Genomic DNA, 20,441 nt, shown 5'->3' on the forward strand with positions numbered 1-20,441 from the left:
ATGCTTATTCAGATTCATTATAGGGGACTTGAAATATAAAGAATTATATATTTTATTGTAATATAAATTATGTTGGTATTTTTTAAATTGTAATAAATGTTTTAGTTCAAAAAAGTATATAAAACTGATATCTGATATATTGCAATAAATTATAAATATATTAATAGCATGATGGGTTTTTTATGTTTTACTAGAGCAAAAAGACTAAGCAAATAAAGCTTTTTTATAACTATATTCCAATAAATTATAAATATATTAATTGTACAATTATTGTTGTTGTAAGTTTAATAAATTTATTATTAGAGTAAAATAAGCAGGCAAAGCTTGTTTTATTGATACATTTCCAATAAATTATGAATATATTGATTGTAAAATTGTTGTATTATTTTTTAATGCATATATTATTAGCTCAAAATGAGAAAATAAAGCATGTTTTATTGATATATTACAGTAAAATATGATTATATAAATTGTACTGTTTTAATATTGTAGTTTTTGTTTTTTTAAATGTATTAGAGCAAAATAAAAAGTAAATGAACCTTATGTTCCAAATACAGTATTTTCCAATAAATTATAAATATATTAATTGTAGTTTTTATTTGAACAAATGTATAGAGCAAAAATAATAGGCAAATAATGTTTGTTTTATTCATATATTTCAAGAAGATAAGTTATATAAATTGTACTGATTGTAATGATTTATTTTAATAAATGTATTATAATTGCATATATATATATGTATAATAGTGTGTGAATGTTGTCTGTGTTGGCCCTGTGATGAGGTGGCGACTTGTCCAGGGTGTACACTGCCTTCCGCCCGATTGTAGCTGAGATAGGCTCCAGCGCCCCCCGCGACCCCGAAGGGAATAAGCGGTAGAAAATGGATGGGACTAACTACACAGTAGACACTCTGGGGGCCTTGTACACATGCATGTGGGGGGGTTGGGGTTCGGCGCACCCCTCATTGCCTCGTCGGCCGGCGCGGATTCCGGGGACTGCGTTCTGGTGGCCTGCCAGGCTTTTATTAATTTATTTTTTTATTTATTTTTATTTTTTTTATGTGTATATATGTGTATGTATATATATATATATATGTGTGTATGTGTGTATATATGTATGTGTATGTATGTGTATGTGTATGTATATATGTATATATATATATTTATTTATTTTTATTTTATTTTATTTTTTATTTGTGTGTGGCGTCGCGCGGGTCTCGCTTCCTGTTGGGTGGGGTCCGTGCCCGTGTGGCCCAACCTTGCGCTGTGGGGTCTCTGTTGGCGACTTGATGTGGTGGCGGCGCGGCGCCCGTGTCTGGTCTGGATACTGTGTCTCGGTTGTTTGGGCGGTGGTGTGTTTGTGCGGGTTTGGGTTGGGGTGGTGGGGTCTTTTGGCGGGGGGGGGGGTTGGGGGGTGTTGGTGTCTCTTGTTTGCGTGTTGGCGTTTGGGCTTGCTGGCGGGCTGGCGCTGGCGTGTGGTTGCCGGTCGCGGTTTATTTTTTGATCGCTTTGATTTGATTGGATGGTGCTGGCTGTCTGTGGGTGTTGTGGCTGCTGTTTCTGCTGCCGTTTGTTTGTGGTGTGGGCGTCCGTGGCTGCTGGGTCTGGTGCAGGGGGGTGGCTGATGTTGTGACTGGTGGCAGCGCGCGCGCATGGTGGTTGTCGGGGCTGACAAACTGTGTATATGTATGTGTATGTGTGTGTGTGTATGTATGTATGTATGTATATATATGTGTATGTGTATGCATGTGTATGTGTGTGTATGTGTACATGTGTATGTTTATGTGTATGTATATATATATGTATGTATATTTCTGGGGGTACGTTCTGGGCCTGCCTGTCGGGTGGGGGTCGGCGCCTCAGGCTACTGCATCCGGACTGCGTGTCTGGAGCTCCTGGGTCCCGCCGTCCATCCCTTCCGGGTGGCCGTCTTGGTTAGGGCCTGCTGGGTCTGGTCCCTGCGTCTACTGTGGTGGCTTGGTGCTGCAGGGTATTCCGAGGTGCTGCGAGTCGGCCAGTTGTTGGGGTAGCGACCTTGTGTGTCAGCATGTCTGTGATCTTCTTTTAATTCTTTTTTTATTTATTTAAAAAAAAAAAAAAATTTATAAATAGATTTAATTATTTATTTTTTTATTTTTTTCCCCTTTTTTAAAAAAAATATATTTTATTAATATTATTATTATTATTATTATGTATTTATTTATTTTATTTTTTTATTCCCCTACCTCGGGGGGGAACTCGGCGGGGCGGTTGCTGGTTGTTCCATCTCCATCGTTGGGGTCCCTGCGGGTGGGGTGGGTGGTTCCTGTGGCCCCGTGCTGGGTGGTCCTGTGGCGGCCGGCTTGGGTGGGGTGGCCGTGGGCTGGCCTCGCCGCGCTCTCCGGGGGTGGGGGGGGGGCTCGTGGGGGCCCTGTTGCCGGTGGGGGCGGTCTTCCCGTCCGGTTGCGGGGGGTCTCCGGGCCCCTCGGGCGGGGCGTCCCGCCTTTCTGTCCGTGTGGGGTGTGGTCTCTCGCTGGCTTGGGGTCTGGCTTCCCCCTGTTTTTCTCGTGCCTTGTCCTCTGCCGGGTGCATCTGTCTGCGGCCTGCTGCTGGCCCTTGTGGGCGGCACGGTGGGCCAGGCTCTGGGGTTCCTGTCGCTGTCCGTCTTGGCTGCGTGGGGGCGGTGGCCCCTGGTTCCCTGGGCACCACACCTACTGTTTGTGGGATGGGTTCTCGGGGAGGCTGGGGCCGTACTCTGGCTCCCGCACACACTGGGAGTCAAATGTATTGTACATGCAAATTCACATATACTCACACACATACATACAGACATACATAGGTACCTACGCTCCCACATACATATACAAATAAATACAGTACATATTTACACACTCAAAGTTCGTACATCCACACGCACATTCATTATACAAACATACTGTATACACATACTGTACATATACATTCACTGTACAAACACACACATACACATACTACACATACATTCACTGTACAAACACACACATACACATACTGTACATATACATTCGCTGTACACACATATACACATACTGTACATATACATTCACTGTACAAGCACACATACACATACTGTACATATACAAGTACATATGCACACATACACTCATGCACATAATCACGTTTCATCAAACATATATTAACGTTGTTGCCCTAGGGTAAACTGGGTATAACACATGGCACACTGACAAAGCTTAACCTATTGTTACTATAACAATCTACAAGGTTAAGGTTGCTTCTCTTTCTTCCCCTCCATTTTTCTGCATTCTTTCGTATCTCAAGTTATCATTACGTATATGTATTGTTGCATTTGAACAATTGTATTGTTGATAATAAAGGTAAAGTACTGGTATTGTTTATTATCAATAGCACTATTTCTATTGGTATTCATATTGCTCCATTTTTAGTGTAATAATGCTCATTGTCATTTCTGTATTTTTTTTTTTTTAATTTTCGCTAACTGCTTATTTGCTATTACTTTTACCATCATATTTGTACATGTCGTATTTGCTGATGTTGCTCTGTTGTTGTTGTTGTTGTGTTTGCTGTTGTTGTTTTTGTCTCTCTGTCTAATCCCCCTCTTGTCCCCACAATTCCCCTCTCTGTCTTCCTTTTTCTCTCTTTCTATCCCCTCCTGCTCCGGCCCGGCTGCACCAAATGATAATATAAATACATTTAATAAAGTCAAAATACAAGTAAGGCAACAAGAGAAGTATCCTACACTTCTCTTTTGTAAAGTAAATCTGAACAGCCGATATGGGCATCTACATCTGCTATATGATTTGCCCGAGAAGCTGGGCAGGACATTATAAGAAAAAAAAAAAAAAAAAGAAAATGGATGGGATGTATGGATATTATAATTGCAGCCAAATTAAAAAGTTTATAAACCCTTCTTAATATATTCAAATAAATTCTAAATACATAGATCGTAAAATCCTTATATTATTTTTTTAATTTTATTTAATGCATTATTAGAGCAAAATTCTAACTAAATAAAGCGTATTTTCTTAATACATGCCAATAAATTATACATGTTATTGCATTAATTGTAGTTTTTAAATGATTAATTTCAATAAATATATTACAGCAAATTAAAATGTAAATAAAACTTCCTCTCGGGGTCGCGGGGGTGCTGGAGCCCATCCAGGCTGTACTTGGGCAGAAGGCGGAGTACACCCTGGACAAGTCGCCAACACAGATGGACAGCACGACTTCTTAATATATTCCAATTAATTACAAATGTATTAATTGTACTGTTTTTATATCCATTTAATTTTAATAAATGTATTATAACAAAATAAAGAGTAAATAAGGGTTATTTTCTTCATATATTCCAAAACATATAATAAATACTGTTATATTAATTGTACTGTTTCCTGTTAGTGGTCATCCAACGTCTTACTGTCGATTCCATTCAATACATTCTTTTAATTATCATTGTTTTTAAGCTGCTGTCTAAAAGTGTCCACCAGATGGCGACAATTTGTGTGAAGTGTGGCAGCAGACGATATTACGTCACACAACACCTGCAAGTGAAGGAAGTCACGCTTATTACTGCATGTGTAAAGTTTAAAGCTGACTTTAAATTGATTGATTGAAATTTTTATTAGTAGATTGCACAGTACAGTACATATTCCGTACAATTGACCACTAAATGGTAACACCCGAATCAGTTTTTCAACTTGTTTAAGTCGGGGTCCACGTTAATCAATTTATGGTAGTGACATATAATGTAAGTAAGAATGTGTTTGTTACCTTTAAATGTTGTCAGCGTGTCATTGAATGTTTAAGGTGGTGACATGTTTGGTACACTTGGCAACGCCTTCGTCTGTTTCCCTCACATACACGATATCAGAAATAAAACATTATATCCCCGAACTGGACAAGCGGTAGAAAATGGATGGGATGGATCAAAACCAAAAAATAATATCGAGAAGAAAACATTTGATAAAATAACCCAGTATTTATATGTTGCCTTTCTCTTTGTGCATACTTGCCAACCATCCCGAATTTTCCGGGAGACTCCCGAAATTCAGCGCCTCCCCCGAAAACCTCCCGGGACATATATTCTCCCGAAAATCTCCCGATTTTCAGCCGGAGCTGGAGGCCACGCCCCCTCCAGCTCCATGCGGACCTGAGTGAGGACAGCCTGTTTTCACGTCCGCTTTCCCACGATATAAACAGCGTGCCTGCCCAATCACGTTATTCCATATGAGGCGTCCGGCAGGGGGTGCATTCTACGGCGGGGGTGCGTTTTCCGGCACAACACCGGCATACCGCCGATGAGCATGGTGCAGATGGAGAAGATCTTCTCGGCGTCCGTGTTGGCGCACACGTTGCCAAAGCCGACGCAGGTCAGGCTGCTGAGGGTGAAGTAGAGGGCGGCGACCGTGTTGTTGACGTAGGGCATCTCCAGGCAATTGCCCAGCTCATGGAGCCATCCTCGGGGAAGAGACGGGAGGACAGCAGGGTGACAAGAACTAAATCATCCAGACTAGAGATAAATTGTATTATGTTTATCTTACCTAAAAATAAATATATTTATTTATTTTTTTTAAATAAATCAATACATTTTTACTATATTTTGCTAAAAACATCAAAATTAATTGTATTTTTATTTGTATTTTTTCTGACTCCTTATTACATTCAGCCATAGAATTATACATTAAAATAAACATATTTGAAAAAATTAATTTTAAATGATCATAATTAATTTAAAATGACCATATTTAATTATTAAAATAGTTGCTTGTTTATCAACAACTTTAGCATTTTATTCATTACATTTTGAAGCTCTCAGAAGCCTAGTTATGTAATATTCCTTAAGATTTATTTATGCAAGTTTGAAGTATCAATTATCCAAACACAGTTTTGTTTGCATATTTTCAGGATATATATATATATATATATATATATATATATATATATATATATATATATATATATATATATATATATATATATATATATATATATATATATATATATATATATATATCAGTGACGTGCGGTGAGGTTCATGGCTGGTGAGGCACTGACTTCATCACACTCAGATTTACAAACATATGAACCTTAAAGAGTATCTTATTCACCATTTGATTGGCAGCAGTTAACGGGTTATGTTTAAAAGCTCATACCAGCATTCTTCCCTGCTTGGCACTCAGCATCAAGGGTTGGAATTGGGGGTTAAATCACCAAAAATTATTCCCGGGCGCATCGCCGCTGCTGCCCACTGCTCCGCTCACCTCCCAGGGGGTGAGCAAGGGGATGGGTCAAATGCACAGGACAAATTTCACCACACCTAGTGTGTGTGTGACAATCATTGGTACTTTAACTTAACTTTAACTTTACACATACAAACTGTAGCACACAAAAAAGCACATTTAATTAAAAAAAAAAACGTTATTATGGTCTTACCTTTACTTATAAATGAAGTCCTTTTGAACAAAAGCATCGATAACTTGTTTATAGAAGTCTTCCTGATCTTTCTTCAGTTTTAAAAGTCTCTCTGTCTCGATGGAGATCTTCTTTTAATTATGACCTCCTGCTTCGATTGAAAGTCCAGTTTAGAAAACTGTTTTATTTTAGATATGTAATCCTCCATGTTAAAAGTTCAGGCGAGAGGAAAAAATAAACGATCGCTGCTAACTGTTGCTGCTTGTTGTCACTTCTTCTGCAGCCGAGTAGTCGCAAGAATGATATCTGGGATCACTACCGCCCTCTACCACCAGGAGGCGGGATTACTGCGAGCCTCACCCGGTGAGTCTTCGCAGCCGTTTTATGATTGCTCAGCACAAGAAATAAGTTACACACATACAGTTGTTGACAAAATACACTGTACATTATATACCTCAGCTAACTAAACTATGGAAATCCATCCATCCATCTTCTTCCGCTTATCCGAGGTCGGGTCGCGGGGGCAGCAGCTTAAGCAGGGAAGCCCAGACTTCCCTCTCCCCAGCCACTTCGTCCAGCTCCTCCCGGGGGATCCCGAGGCGTTCCCAGGCCAGCCGGGAGACATAGTCTTCCCAACGTGTCCTGGGTCTTACCCGTGGCCTCCTACCGGTCGGACGTGCCCTAAACACCTCCCTAGGGAGGCGTTCGGGTGGCATCCTGACCAGATGCCCGAACCACCTCATCTGGCTCCTCTCGATGTGGAGGAGCAGCGGCTTTAGTTTGAGCTCCCCCCGGATGGCAGAGCTTCTCACCCTATCTCTAAGGGAGAGTCCCGCCACCCGGCGGAGGAAACTCATTTCGGCCGCTTGTACCTATAAACTATGGAAATGTATAATATAATTCATATAGCAATATGGTCTCACTGCACAGCAGGCCAGCAGTTAGCCGAGTCATTGCGCAATCCATGGTGAGGCTCAACTGGCTGGTGACTCACCGCTAGTCTCTTCTCAATATTTGAACGGCAAATGTGAAAATTCAGCGATTTTGAATAAAAATTATCTAAAACTGGTGAAGTTAAATGGAAAATAACTTTATAGTATAATCACTGGATACATAACAATTTAATTAATTGTTTTTCTTTTTACATTTTTTTTCTTTCCATGATGGCACGTGAGGCCCCGCCTCACCTGCCTCCCCTGACTGCACGTCACTGATATATACAGTATATATATATATATATATGAAATACTTGACTTGGTGAATTCTAGCTGTAAATATACTCCTTCCCTCTTAATCACGCCCCCCGCCCCCAACCACGCCCCCGAAATCAGAGGTCTCAAGGTTGGCAAGTATGTCTTTGTGGTCAATGTTTCAAGGCCACATCGTCAGTGTTGGAGCATCTTGTGCGCGTCTGCACTGACTGACGTGGGAATGTGGATGAGCCTCGCCCAGCGTGCTTGTGTGTGTGTGTGTGCGTGTTCCCCTCCCTGTGAGAGAATGTTGCCTTTCTAAAGAAGAATGCAGGTGATGTGTCATCAGCCTGCACTGGCCTATCAGGTCCAGCCCACAATGAGTCAGCTTCTAATTGCTGTGTGGTTATACTTACTTACTTGACTTCCGTACTGACAAGCACGGTACAGTACCACGTGACCTCACCCAGCCAATCACAGAAGGCAGGTAAAGACGAGAAAGACGTTGAAAGTCAAATGCAATTATATATTTGTTTTATAAATGAATGGTTTGTATTCAAACAAAAAAGTCATGTTATTTAGTATAACAGCAAAAAGGGAAAACGTGAGGATTTCATTTTGAAGAAAATGTCACAATTTTATCCATTCATTGAAATTACTTTTTTGTAAAGAACATTCACGTGTGATGAGAATGATGAACCACGTTTATGATTAGGATTTTTAAAACATGGTAGCTGAATTAAAAAAAATGAAAATCATAAAATAGAAAATAATTTTCAAAAGCATACTTTTCTACCTTTAACTACGAAGCAGTACCTCTAAGGCTTCGTGGCCACATGCGTGGACAGCACCTTTTAGCTCTTATTTTCAAAATTGTGTACACTACTGAATTGGGGTCTTATGTGGACACTTATACTGCTATCTGGTGGTGCCAGAAGAGTATAACATACAATGGAATTTGGAAAAAAAAAAAGTGTAAAAATAAGAATTAGCATGTCACTAAACATGAAGTACACGTTTGTTACTTATGGACTAAGTACATCATATAAAAAGATGATTCTTAGTTTTTATTCTAATTAGGGTCCAATAAGCCCAAATAGCAAAGATAAATTAAAAAAAGAGCATGTAAACAAACAGCTTGGGCCTTAAGAGGTTTTAATATACTGTAGTGTTTCTAATTGTTATTATTATTATTACTACAGACACAGTCCAGAAGTAAAACGTGGCTGCTTTACAATTTTAATAAGAACAATTTTAAATAATTTTTTTGGGAAATTCTATTTTTTTCAAATAAAATAATGTTTTTATTTTTAATATACGTTAAACTATAGTGAAGATTATCAACCTTATTGTTTTTTTTTAAAAGACAAATGTAAAAGTCGACTGCAGTCATGTGGAGTGCTGTTTGGAATACGTCAAAGGGAATGAAAAAAATCAATAAATTAATCAAAAGTATTATTGTTTGTTAATATCAAAGTTGTTAAAACAATAAAGAACTTCAGTGTTTGAAAGTGCTTTTTTAAATCATTTTATTTAAAAAACAATATTTTATTGTAGTGGTGTTAAGGAATGGTCTTTTTTTCTCCTCCTGCATATTTGATGACGTGTTGTAGTGGTGTGAAAGAAGCGAGTGTTTTAGTCGGGTGGGGGTGACCAAGATTGAATTACACAATGTTAATTCTGCCCCGGGGGGTCTGACATGTTTTTTGTGTGTGTCTGCTTTTCTTCTTTCTTCTGCTCTTGCTATTCTGCTCTCACATAATGTGTGTGCGTGTGTGTGTAATCACTGTGGACAGTAAGGGACTTCCCACTTGAGCCTGCGGCCACTAAGTAGTCTTCGCTTGAGTGTTTGCACACACACACACACACGCACACACGCACACACGCACGTTCCATAATTGTTCTTCAATTTAGCAAAAAATGATGCAATTGTCATGCAATTGTCATGAAGGTTTATTTGGCTTGTATTCATGATACTGATTATTACAAAAGGGTTCACTTTGTTTCTTAGCCTACTGCGGCATCACTTTCAATTAAAAGGAAAAAAACAAACTTTGTTGAACAATTCAGTGTAACATAAACTAGCATATAGTTATTTATATACAGTATATATGTATATGGTATATTGAGATGTATTGATAGCAGTGCATTGGTATTTGGCATTATGTAAACATTTGTAATATACATACTTCTTCATGCGCTAAAGCTTCCAATATAATGGGTGGATGTGGAAGAAAACACATGAAATGTGCTCCACAAACACCTTGCTACTTAAGGGCCACACTCAAAAGATACGTTAAGTTGAAATATTATGAGAACAAAGCAAATATTTTGTTGTAACGTGGTGGATTTTTTTAATGCACGCTAATAAAGTTGTGACATTACTCAATGTGTATATATTTTTTAAGAAGTAAGTACTATTAGGAGAAACAACTTTTCCTTTTGTGGTATTTGTGACAATAAAAAACATGTATTAAAAACATATGGGTGTGTGTGTGTGTGTGTATAAATATATATATATATGAATATATACACACACACACACATGCACACGCACGCCTGTATACTTTATTAGTGTATGTTATTATAAGGAAAAGTTTCATCGACCAAGACAAAGTTGAAATATTCCATAAGAAAGTAGTTATTTTCTTATGTACATAAAGTTGTAACTCTAAAGAAATTAAGTTATAATCTTTCCAGGATGAGAATTATCGTGAAATATTTTAGGAACATTTTCTGATTTTACAAGAATGGTCATATTACAAAAAAAAATTTATTTCAAGAGAAAAAAGTTGTATTAATATTATACTAATATTATATCTCAATAATATTGTAAAATATGAGAAAAACATTTCACCCAAAAAATGTATACTGTAAGAATTTTTTAAATTTTTTTTTACATAAGTTAAGATGTGATATTTTAAATGGATGAAATTGTAATAATAAAAGGGGGGAGGTTGTCATTTTAAGAGAAGAACATTGTATTATTAAAGGGCAAAAGTTCCAAGAAATATGTCATTTCAAGAGAATAGAGTTGTAATATTAAAGGGAAATAGTTATAATTTTTTATCTTAGGTGGATAACATTGTTGTTAATGGAAAAACGCTGTTTCACCAGAAAAATATTGTACTATGAGAAAACAATATTTTGTTACATGAATAAAGATGTGGTATTTTCATTAAAACATTTGACAAAATGGTTATATTAAGAAGGAGACAATTTGTATGTTTAAGAAAATAACGTTGAAATTTTACAAAATAATACTGGAAAATTATGAAAAAAATGTGTTTTAAGAGAATAAACAAAGCTGTAATTTCACGACAAAGTGGTAATAATTACTGTATGTGATACCAGGACAAAAGGGTCATTATAAGAGAATATTTTTGTTGTTTATAATAAAAAAAAAGTACACCTTTGTGGTAATTAGGTAACATTGTATGTAAACATATTTTACCAGACAAACAACATACTGTTGGATAGGATTTGACAAAAATAAATACAAAATATTAAATTACTTGAATAAACATGAAATCTGCTTGTTGAAATGACAACTTTTCTTCATAATATTACAACTTTGTTCCCAAGGTCAATGAATTTTATTTTCTTCTTTTCAGTGTGGCCCTAAAAGTCTAATAAGTCCTATGTCGACGCACACGCGCACACGCGCACACACACACACACACACACACACACACACACACACACACACACACACACACACACACACACACACACACACACACACACACACACACACACACACACACACACACACACACACACACACACACACACTTTCTCTCTTCACGGAGAAGCTTGAACAGTGTTTACTACAAGAACATTCGTGACTACTTTGGCTATCAAATATATAATAGTGATTATTATAATATTAATGTAACATGAAAAACATCTATAAAGCTTTTTGTGCAATAAAAGACAAATAATTGGTACAAAATATAGTAGTGTCTGTTTTTGCTAACATAAATAGGACTACTTTGAAAAGGCTAACAATACACAATATTTGGACCAGGTGTGAGTCTTTAGAGCAGACTCAGGTCCACGTACTGTCCTGCAGGTTTGCTCACCAGGGCGGGGAGGGACACCACAGGTGGGTCGCCTCCGCCCGTTTGGCCAATCAGGCTGCTACTCAGGAGGGAGACCGGCTCCACGGCAGTCTGGAAAGAGGAAAGAGGATTAAGATGGCGTAGTATTGAATAGTAATAATGTTTGGTTGAAGTACGCCTCCACGCATCTTCGCCATCTATCAGCGGCCAAAACTACCCTCGGGACCTTTACGTTACATTCAAGTCTTCAGTTTGACTCAAGATCAAACAAAGTTCTGTAAAATTTGGAATTCAAGGGTAGTCATAAATAAAGTGCAAATTCCAAAATGTCACCACACAACTTTCTAACCAGACTTCAGCTCAATCAGCACCTAAAGCACAAGTGTCAAACATATCTGTCATTTTTTTCAATATAAAGTACTTGATCTTTTCTTACTAAAAGCATTCTTTAAGTACTGCCTGCATTTGCATATAGAGTACCGGGAGAGAGAAAACCCACACAGTCACGGGGAGAACATGCAAACTCCACACAGAAAACCCCTGAGCCTGGGAACCCAACTCAGGACCTTGTCATTGTAAGGCATGAGCACTAAACCACCGTGCTGGCCCCGTAAAAAACGTGGTACCATTTTCCTATTTACAGTAATATGCTGTAAAAAAATGTATACAAAGAAATTCTGGTGACTGAGCTGCCAGTCTACAGTTTGTTTTTAACAGGGTACGTAAGAAAATATATAATGATCAAATGCATAGGCAATTGTGTAATAAATGACATTAGGTCAATCCTTATGTACAAACGTATTTATATTCATATATTAGTCACACTTACGAATAGCATCCATAACTGCGATGTGGCCCTCAATAAAAACGAGTTTGTGTGTCTCTTGTCATGTTACAACAAAACTGTTGCATTGTTGAAAGCGGTGCACACGCGTTGTCCCTGTTCTCCTGTACATTTTTGTCCAAAATCATTAAATGAGCCACATTCCCAGTTTGGATCATCATAATCCTCACTCTTCAAGTAAAACATTTCCATTTAAAAAATAACAGCGCTAACATGATGGGCGGTGAGTTAATACTTGTTGTAGATGACATGCTAGCATTACTGCTGCTAGGATGAGATCGGCGTAGTTCAAAAACGCCACATTAATTTTTAGTTATTGTATACTAGGGGTGTGAGAAAAAATCGATTTGAATTCGAATCACGATTCTCACGTTGTGCGATTCAGAATCGATTCTTAGTTTTAAAAAATTGATTTTTTAAATGTATTTATTTATTTTTAATTATTTTTAATTTTTTTTTTTTTTTTACTAATAAATACAACAAAACAATACACAGCAATACCATAACAATGCAATCAAATTCCAAAACCAAACCCGACCCAGCAACACTCAGAACTGCAATAAACAGAGCAATTGAGAGGAGACACAAACACGACACAGAACAAACCAAAAGTAGTGAAACAAAAATGAATATTATCAACAACAGTATCAATATTAGTAACAATTTCAACATAGCAGTGATTAAAAATCCCTCATTGACATTATCATTAGACATTTATACAAATTAAAAAACAGAACAATAGTGTCACAGTGGCTTACACTTGCATCGCATCTCATAAGCTTGACAACACACCGTGACCAATATTTTCACAAAGATAAAATAAGTCATATTTTTGGTTCATTTAATAGTTAAAACAAATTTACATTATTGCAATCAGTTGATAAATTATTGTCCTTTACAATTTTAAAAGCTTTTTACAAAAATCTACTACTCCGCTTGCATGGCAGCAGACTGGGGTAGATCCTGCTCAAATCCTATGTATTGAATGAATAGAGAATCATTTTGAATCGGGGAAAAATCGTTTTTAAATCGAGAATCGTGTTGAATTGAAAAAAAAAATTTTTTTTTTTTAGAATCGAATCGTGACCCCAAGAATCGATATTGAATCGAATCGTGTTGAATTGAAAAAAAAAAAAAAGATTTTGAATCGAATCGTGACCCCAAGAATCGATATTGAATCGAATCGTGGGACACCCAAAGATTCACAGCCCTATTGTATACTGTATGCTCAAATGTTTCAGCATATTGCTTTTATGGCCTCCTCTTGATGAAATCACAATCTTGCAATTTTTTCTTGTAAAATGTAGTCAACACTGTCATTTTGCTGTCTGATATCACTACACATGTTGTGAAATGACGTCATACCCATCTACTGGCATCGCTGAAGGAATTGCTTAAGAATAGGCAAGCGATTCCAAGGAATTGATACACCGGGGACCGGTTCTGAATAAGAACCGATTTTCAATTCCCATCTCTATCCCCATGGTGACCAATAGAAGCAGTCACAGACGGTGACTAAACACAACACCCCAACTCCAATCCTTAACCACACCTGCCTCAGAATTCTTTAGAGCACGGCCAACATAAAGTTTTAGTCGAGTCAAGAACATGCCCATATGGCTGTGCAAGAGAGGGTGGTTAAAATAAACACAGGCACTACCCTAAAAGGACATATAGACTCCAACAAAGTTAGATGTGTTCTCATTGTGGGTGTCAACTAGGGCCCCTTCAACACAAGTTGAAGCAAGCAGAAGAGAGCGAGAGTCTCGCAGCAAGGGAGAGTAGACAGGACTAACTAGTTTGAGAGCCTCCAAGGCAAAAACTGACAATACACACCCTCAACACCATAAGACTTCTTTTGGCACACTTCTTGTGTGAAAACTGCACACATCCACAATCTCACCTGATATCCCTGCATTGCGTTAATGAGGTCCTTGTTGCTGTAGGTCAGACCCGGCATGCGCACCAACCCCCCAGGGGCGGAGAGGGCCGAGGGGGAGGGGAAGAAACCTACAGTTGTGGGAGAGCCAGGTGGGCTGGAGGAACAAAAACCAAACAAATCAAGACAGGTAGTTATGATGGAAATCTACTGTAGACTTGAAAGCGTACATGTTAATCAGCTCGTTAGCACACTAGGAAAATTCTCAGTGAGAACATGGAAGTCAGCCAGGTGTGTGTGCTTCTAATACCATAAAGTTCTGTTATAAACAACCTTTGTCCCAGAGACTCACCTTGCAAAGACAAGTCAAGTCAGGCGACACCCCCTCTCTTTTGCTACACTATCTGGTTTCCACAGAGGTCATCTATAAAGCGAGAGTTAACTGAGTTGGCAGGACTTAAAGACTGACTCAATTCTATCAAACTTGCAAGTGTACTCGTGCAAATAAATGGGTTATACTTGTATAGCGCTTTTCTACCTTCAAGGTACTCAAAGCGCTTTGACAGTATTTCCACATTCACCCATTCACACACATATTCACACACTGATGGCGGGAGCTGCCATGCAAGGCGCTAAACAGCAGCCATCAGGAGCAAGGGTGAAGTGTCTTGCCCAAGGACACAACGGATGTGACTAGGATGGTAGAAGGTGGGGATTGAACCCCAGTAACCAGCAACCCTCCGATTGCTGGCACGGCCATGCAATGACAATAAAGATCCATCCATCCATCGATTCATCCAAATGCGAAAGCGAATGCACTCAATCATGAAAATGATTAATAAATCCGTTCAAGCGTCGCTTAACGGAGGAATGTCGCAATTCTTCAAATTGTGTCCAACTGCTTTTATGTACTCAATTGCAGAGAGGAAGCCTCCGTACAAATTATGGCAGTCAAAATAGCGAGTTAACTCATGTGATCAATCACAAAAAATGGTCACATTATTCATGATACAGGCGGATTAAAACATATTTTATTTTGCACCTTCACCTTAACCGTGGGTGGTTATCCGAAAGGCAGGGCAGGTTTTCATAACCATTTCATCTGACTTGTGTAATTTTGGCCTTCAAAATACATGCTCACTATGTTTCCATGCACTAAATTAGTCTGATTTCTCAAACTGTTTTTATTTTTTTTATCTACACACCTACTTGTCCAAATGCATGCGCACTCTCAAATGCGACTATTGGTGATACGCCATGTGCCTCTCGTACACTGGGGGCGCTTATTTCATTTTAGCGCGGATAACTGAATTACTTTTCCAGTTGACCCATGACGAAACACTAGGATTTGCGGATCCTTACAACGTGTTTTAACTGATGTCCGCTGTAATATTGGCACAGATTTCAAATATTACAATAATAATAATTAGAGGTGTCCGATAATGGCTTTTTTGCCGATATCCGATATTGTCCAACTCTTAATTACAGATTCTGATGTCAACCAATACCGATATATACGGTCATGGAATTAACACATTAACACAACCTAATTTTGTTGTGATGCCCCGCTGGATGTGCCAACATGGCACTGCTATATTTATTATTGAAGTCACAAAGTGCATTATTTTTTTTAACATGCCTCAAAACAGCAGCTTGGAATTTAGGACACGCTCTCCCTGAGATAATCCTGATACCCACTACAACTATGGGAAATACTATACTTTGACTTTCACAAAGTGCATTATTTTTTATTTGCTACTGACTGGGAGACGCAACTGCTCTGTACTTCCCCCTACGTCCGTGTTTTACCGGATATGTACCGCTCCGTACAGCAGCGTTTTAAAAAGTAATTCATTTTACTTTTTGAAACCGATACCGATAATTTCCGATATTACATTTTAAAGCATTTATCGGACGATATTATCGGATATCTCTAATAATAATGGATTAGATTAGTCTCTAATGGCTATGCTGATGTTAAATAGCAGACAGCATCAAGAAATTATCTTTGATTGTGCAGCGGACGTGACACTTCTACCAAGAATGTATCGGTTCAGATGCAAAGAAAGGCAACGGAAGAGTTTTTTCGAAGGAATTTTCAGGAAAAAATCATGGAAACAAAACTTTTGAATGCCTCAAAGTTAATTCAAAAGGCTCTGTGGATTGATGGAAGGAGTTTTAAATCCGAAGGAAAAGACAGTTTGTGCCCCGACTGATAATGTTCCAGAGGAAGGTTGCTATTGTTCTGGACTATCTTGCCCGTTGTCCGTCCATCCATCCATTTTCTACCGCTGGTCACTCTCGGGGTCGCAGGGGTGGCTGGAGCCTATCTTAACTGCATTCAGGCGAAGGGCGGGGTACACCCTGGACAAGTCGCCACCTCCTTGCAGGGCCAACACAAAGAGACAGACAACATTCACTTTTCGCCTTTAATATACCTGCTTAATTTACTTTGATCTCATTCGTATTTTATCCGGGAGTCCGAATTAAGCTGGCATTTCACATTTCCTTAACTACCTTCTTGAATAAATCTCTGTTTCTTTTTTTCTACCATCGATGCACTTCAAAATGTTCTGTTCTTTTAATTTGTGAAGCAACCAAACAGTCTCCTCTTCATTACAATTGTTGCTGTTTTTATTCAATGGTATCTGCGTCCGGGTTGTATCCCGTGCGTTGACACTGGCGCATGCACGATACAAAGGGTCCTCTCCTGCCGCACACCCCGCCGAGAGAGATCTGGTTTCCAATCGCATAATCCAGGTATGTTAGTCCGACTTTTCAAAAACCGAACACGATCGAATTAAGGTGTTTCCATGGGCTGTAGGAGGCCAAACTATTTGAGAAATTTGACTAATTTAGTGCATGAACACGTACTGAATCATGAAACTTAAGATACAAGTGTTTAACACATTTAAAATAAATGAAGTGCATTCAATTAAAACATTTTAAACAAGTTCTTCTACGACAATCTTGACAATAAAATCGCATGTGTCCAAATAACAGATTTTTTTAAAGGTAATTTAAATGATCCAAGCCGAATAACCTGAACAATCAAATTTAAAAGTATGATTAATCAGATTAAAACATGTAATCTCCTGACCATTACTTGTGTTTGGGCGTAGCTCATCATTGTTAGGTTTATTCTTTCTGTGAATTTGTACTTGCCCCGCGTCTGTGAGACAATGCTGATGTGCTTACTTCTATAAATGTTTTTCATACATTATTATGGTTATATGGTGTTACTTTATTTCAAACAATTACAATATCACACATCACATATGTTCTGTTTCTCATTACAGCATGTCCAAAATGAATAGAAGGAAGCAGAGCTTATTTATTCCTACCCCTTTTCGTATCATAGCAATAACTAACACATTTGTTTGTACTCAATCAGTAACACATCAGTGAATAAATAAATAAATAGACAAATAAGTAAGTAATTATTAAATACATAAATGACAATACTTAAAGTTCTCATATATAAATAGTTAAGTAATTTATTGTTCACTGTATGAGTTGAATAAGATTTTTTTTTTAATAAGGTTCAAGATGTTTATCAGGATTCTTCTTTTTCGTATTTGAGTTTGAACAGTTACTTAAATTGGATCAAATTAGAACATTGTTTGTAAATCCATTCCATAATTTAATTCCACACACTGATATGCCAAAGGTTTCAAGTGTTGCATGTGCATACAAATGTTTTAAATTACATTTTTCTCTAAGACTATATTTCTCTTCTTTTGTTGAGAAGAATTGTTGTACATTTTTTGGGTAGCAGGTTATAGTTTGCTTTGTGCATAATTTTAGCTGTTTGTAAATGCACCAAATCATTGAATTTTAATATTTTGAATTCAATAGAGGGTTTGAATGTTCTCTATATCCAACTTTATGTATTAATTGAACTGATCTCTTTTGTAACACGGTTAGTAAATGAAGTGTATTTTTGTAATTATTTGTAATATTTCGACACAATAACTAAAATATGGTAACACAATATAGATTTCATAATATATATTCTACTGTATGTAAAAAAACAAACACCATTAAAAAATAAAACACCAACAGATATTAAAATGCATCAATTACATTTGTTTTAATCAACCCCTTAGGTCAACCAGCATGCAACTATAAAATTATAAAAGACAATTGCTGAATAGACAATCTGTCTAATATTTTTTATTTTTGACAGTCCCAATATGTTGACACACACGGACAACGGAGGATTCTCTGTCCATTGTGTGTCTTTGCAGCATGAGCACCTCCTTTTTCACAGCCGTGTGCGTAACTGTCATTTAGCACATACTTTTCAGACGTGCTAAATAAATCGCAAAATAGTGCTCGCAAAACGATGATGAGTATTTATAAATCACATTGTGCGTGCTGTATAATACATTTGCATCTTCTCCTCCCAGGATTTTGGGCGTTTTAATAAATAGCACATATTATACATATTCATAATTGGATTGTGCTCCTAGTACTAAATCTGCTTGATTACCAGACGCAATCTGTTGCTCACATCTTTAGTAGATCAGCTTTGTAGGTGCCATTAAATTTGCACGTGACCGACGGCGGGTCCTTGGGGCCCAACGGGGTTCGAACGCAGAAGTCTAAAGGCCTCGGGGCGGGTTTCGGCCCGCCCCTTGGCGCGCGGCACAGGCGGATCCCAGCGGTGCCGCGCGGTGTGGGAGTTAGCGCAGAAGTCTCAGGGCCTCGGTGCGGGTTTCGACCCGCCCCTTGGCGCTTGCCTTTCGGAACCATAACCGGCATCTGCTTCCGAGCGGTGGGTTTCGGGCACCCAACTCGCCTCCCTCCCATGGAGAGAGGTGGGGGGTTTAATGTAACCCAGACGCAAACCCTTAATAAATCAGGCCCTCTTTTCTTACTAAATGTATGCATTCTTTCCATTTTGCCAACAAAAATACATGTATTGTATGCAGTTGCATAACTTTTAAACTTTATTATCTAATAATGTAACAAATATCATATTATGATATTTTGCAAAAAATCTTTTTTAAATAAAAACAAATACTTTATATCTGCTTGAATTTGTATTTCAAAGCAAGTTATCCATCAAATTGTACACAGCTCAGTTGCCAGAAGTTTGCTGTCAAAATACAAACAGTGGTACCATTTTTTCATTTCAGTAGTACAGCTTAAAAATAACCACTGATTTTACGGTGAAAGAACTGGCAGCTCAATTAACAAAAATTTACCACTAAAAACAGTGGTGCCATTTTCCGTTTAAAGCAGAGATGTCAAACTAATTTTCATTGGAGGGCCACATCGCAGGTATGGCTGCCCTCAGAGGGCCCCTTGTAACAGTAAATATATACAAATAAAATAGTATAATTGCCTCATGATATTACTACACAATTTTCCTATGCATTTATGATATGTATTTATGTCATGACAGGTCAGACTTTGTACAGTGGTTTACCTGTGATAAGGGTCATTTTTGTTTCAGTGATCCTTCCTTGCTTTTTTTTTGTTTTACCACTTCCTGCTGTGAGCACTAATTGAACAACCCGGGGGTCGCCATTTAAAGATGTTTTAGTGTTTAAAGAATTGAAAAATTATCAACAGAGTTTATATAAATACATACCCCATTCATCCAAATTAATCACTATGTCTGTTTCAGTCACTATGTTATTTAGTCACTACAGTAATTACACCTTGTGTTCACATCCACAGGAACCACATGGGTTAGCCTACTCTATACAGTATTTAAAACCTTACTACTGTTCACTTCACAGCCACAGATGATTCATCGAGTTATTTACATTTACACATTACTTTGGTTTATTCACACATTACTTTGGCATTTTTGCTTTTATGGCTCTGACATAAGCCTTCCTGGCAAATTTCTGAGCAGCTTGCATTTTCCTTTTTGTTTCTGCTTTAGTGGATTCTGCCTTGGATTTTACAGCCAATTTCTGTCTCTTTGACTCCCTCTCCATTTCTAACTTCTCCAAATTAAAAAATCATAAAGAGTACAAACAATGTTTATTCTATTATAGGGTTGTACGGTATACTGGTACTAATAATGTATCGCGG

At 37.9% G+C, this 20,441-nt stretch overlaps 1 protein-coding gene across 2 annotated transcripts in view; it reads right to left on the bottom strand.

Moving 5' to 3' along the window:
* Window positions 1–9,294: 9,294 nt before the first annotated feature.
* Window positions 9,295–20,441, bottom strand: part of esrp1 (epithelial splicing regulatory protein 1) — a 28,697-nt gene continuing 17,550 nt past the window's right edge. The window contains exons 14-15 of one of the 2 annotated variants that reach the window (XM_062062871.1): window positions 14,412–14,544; window positions 9,295–11,775 (exon numbers count right to left, since the gene is read on the bottom strand). In XM_062062871.1, the coding sequence (XP_061918855.1) occupies window positions 11,641–11,775; window positions 14,412–14,544 (268 nt within the window). In that variant the 3' untranslated portion in view covers window positions 9,295–11,640. The remainder of the gene's footprint in view (window positions 11,776–14,411; window positions 14,545–20,441) is intronic. The other variant, XM_062062870.1, reaches the window with a different exon arrangement.

This window comes from Entelurus aequoreus, linkage group LG11 (genome assembly GCF_033978785.1).
Source record: "Entelurus aequoreus isolate RoL-2023_Sb linkage group LG11, RoL_Eaeq_v1.1, whole genome shotgun sequence".
Taxonomy (NCBI): domain Eukaryota; kingdom Metazoa; phylum Chordata; class Actinopteri; order Syngnathiformes; family Syngnathidae; genus Entelurus; species Entelurus aequoreus.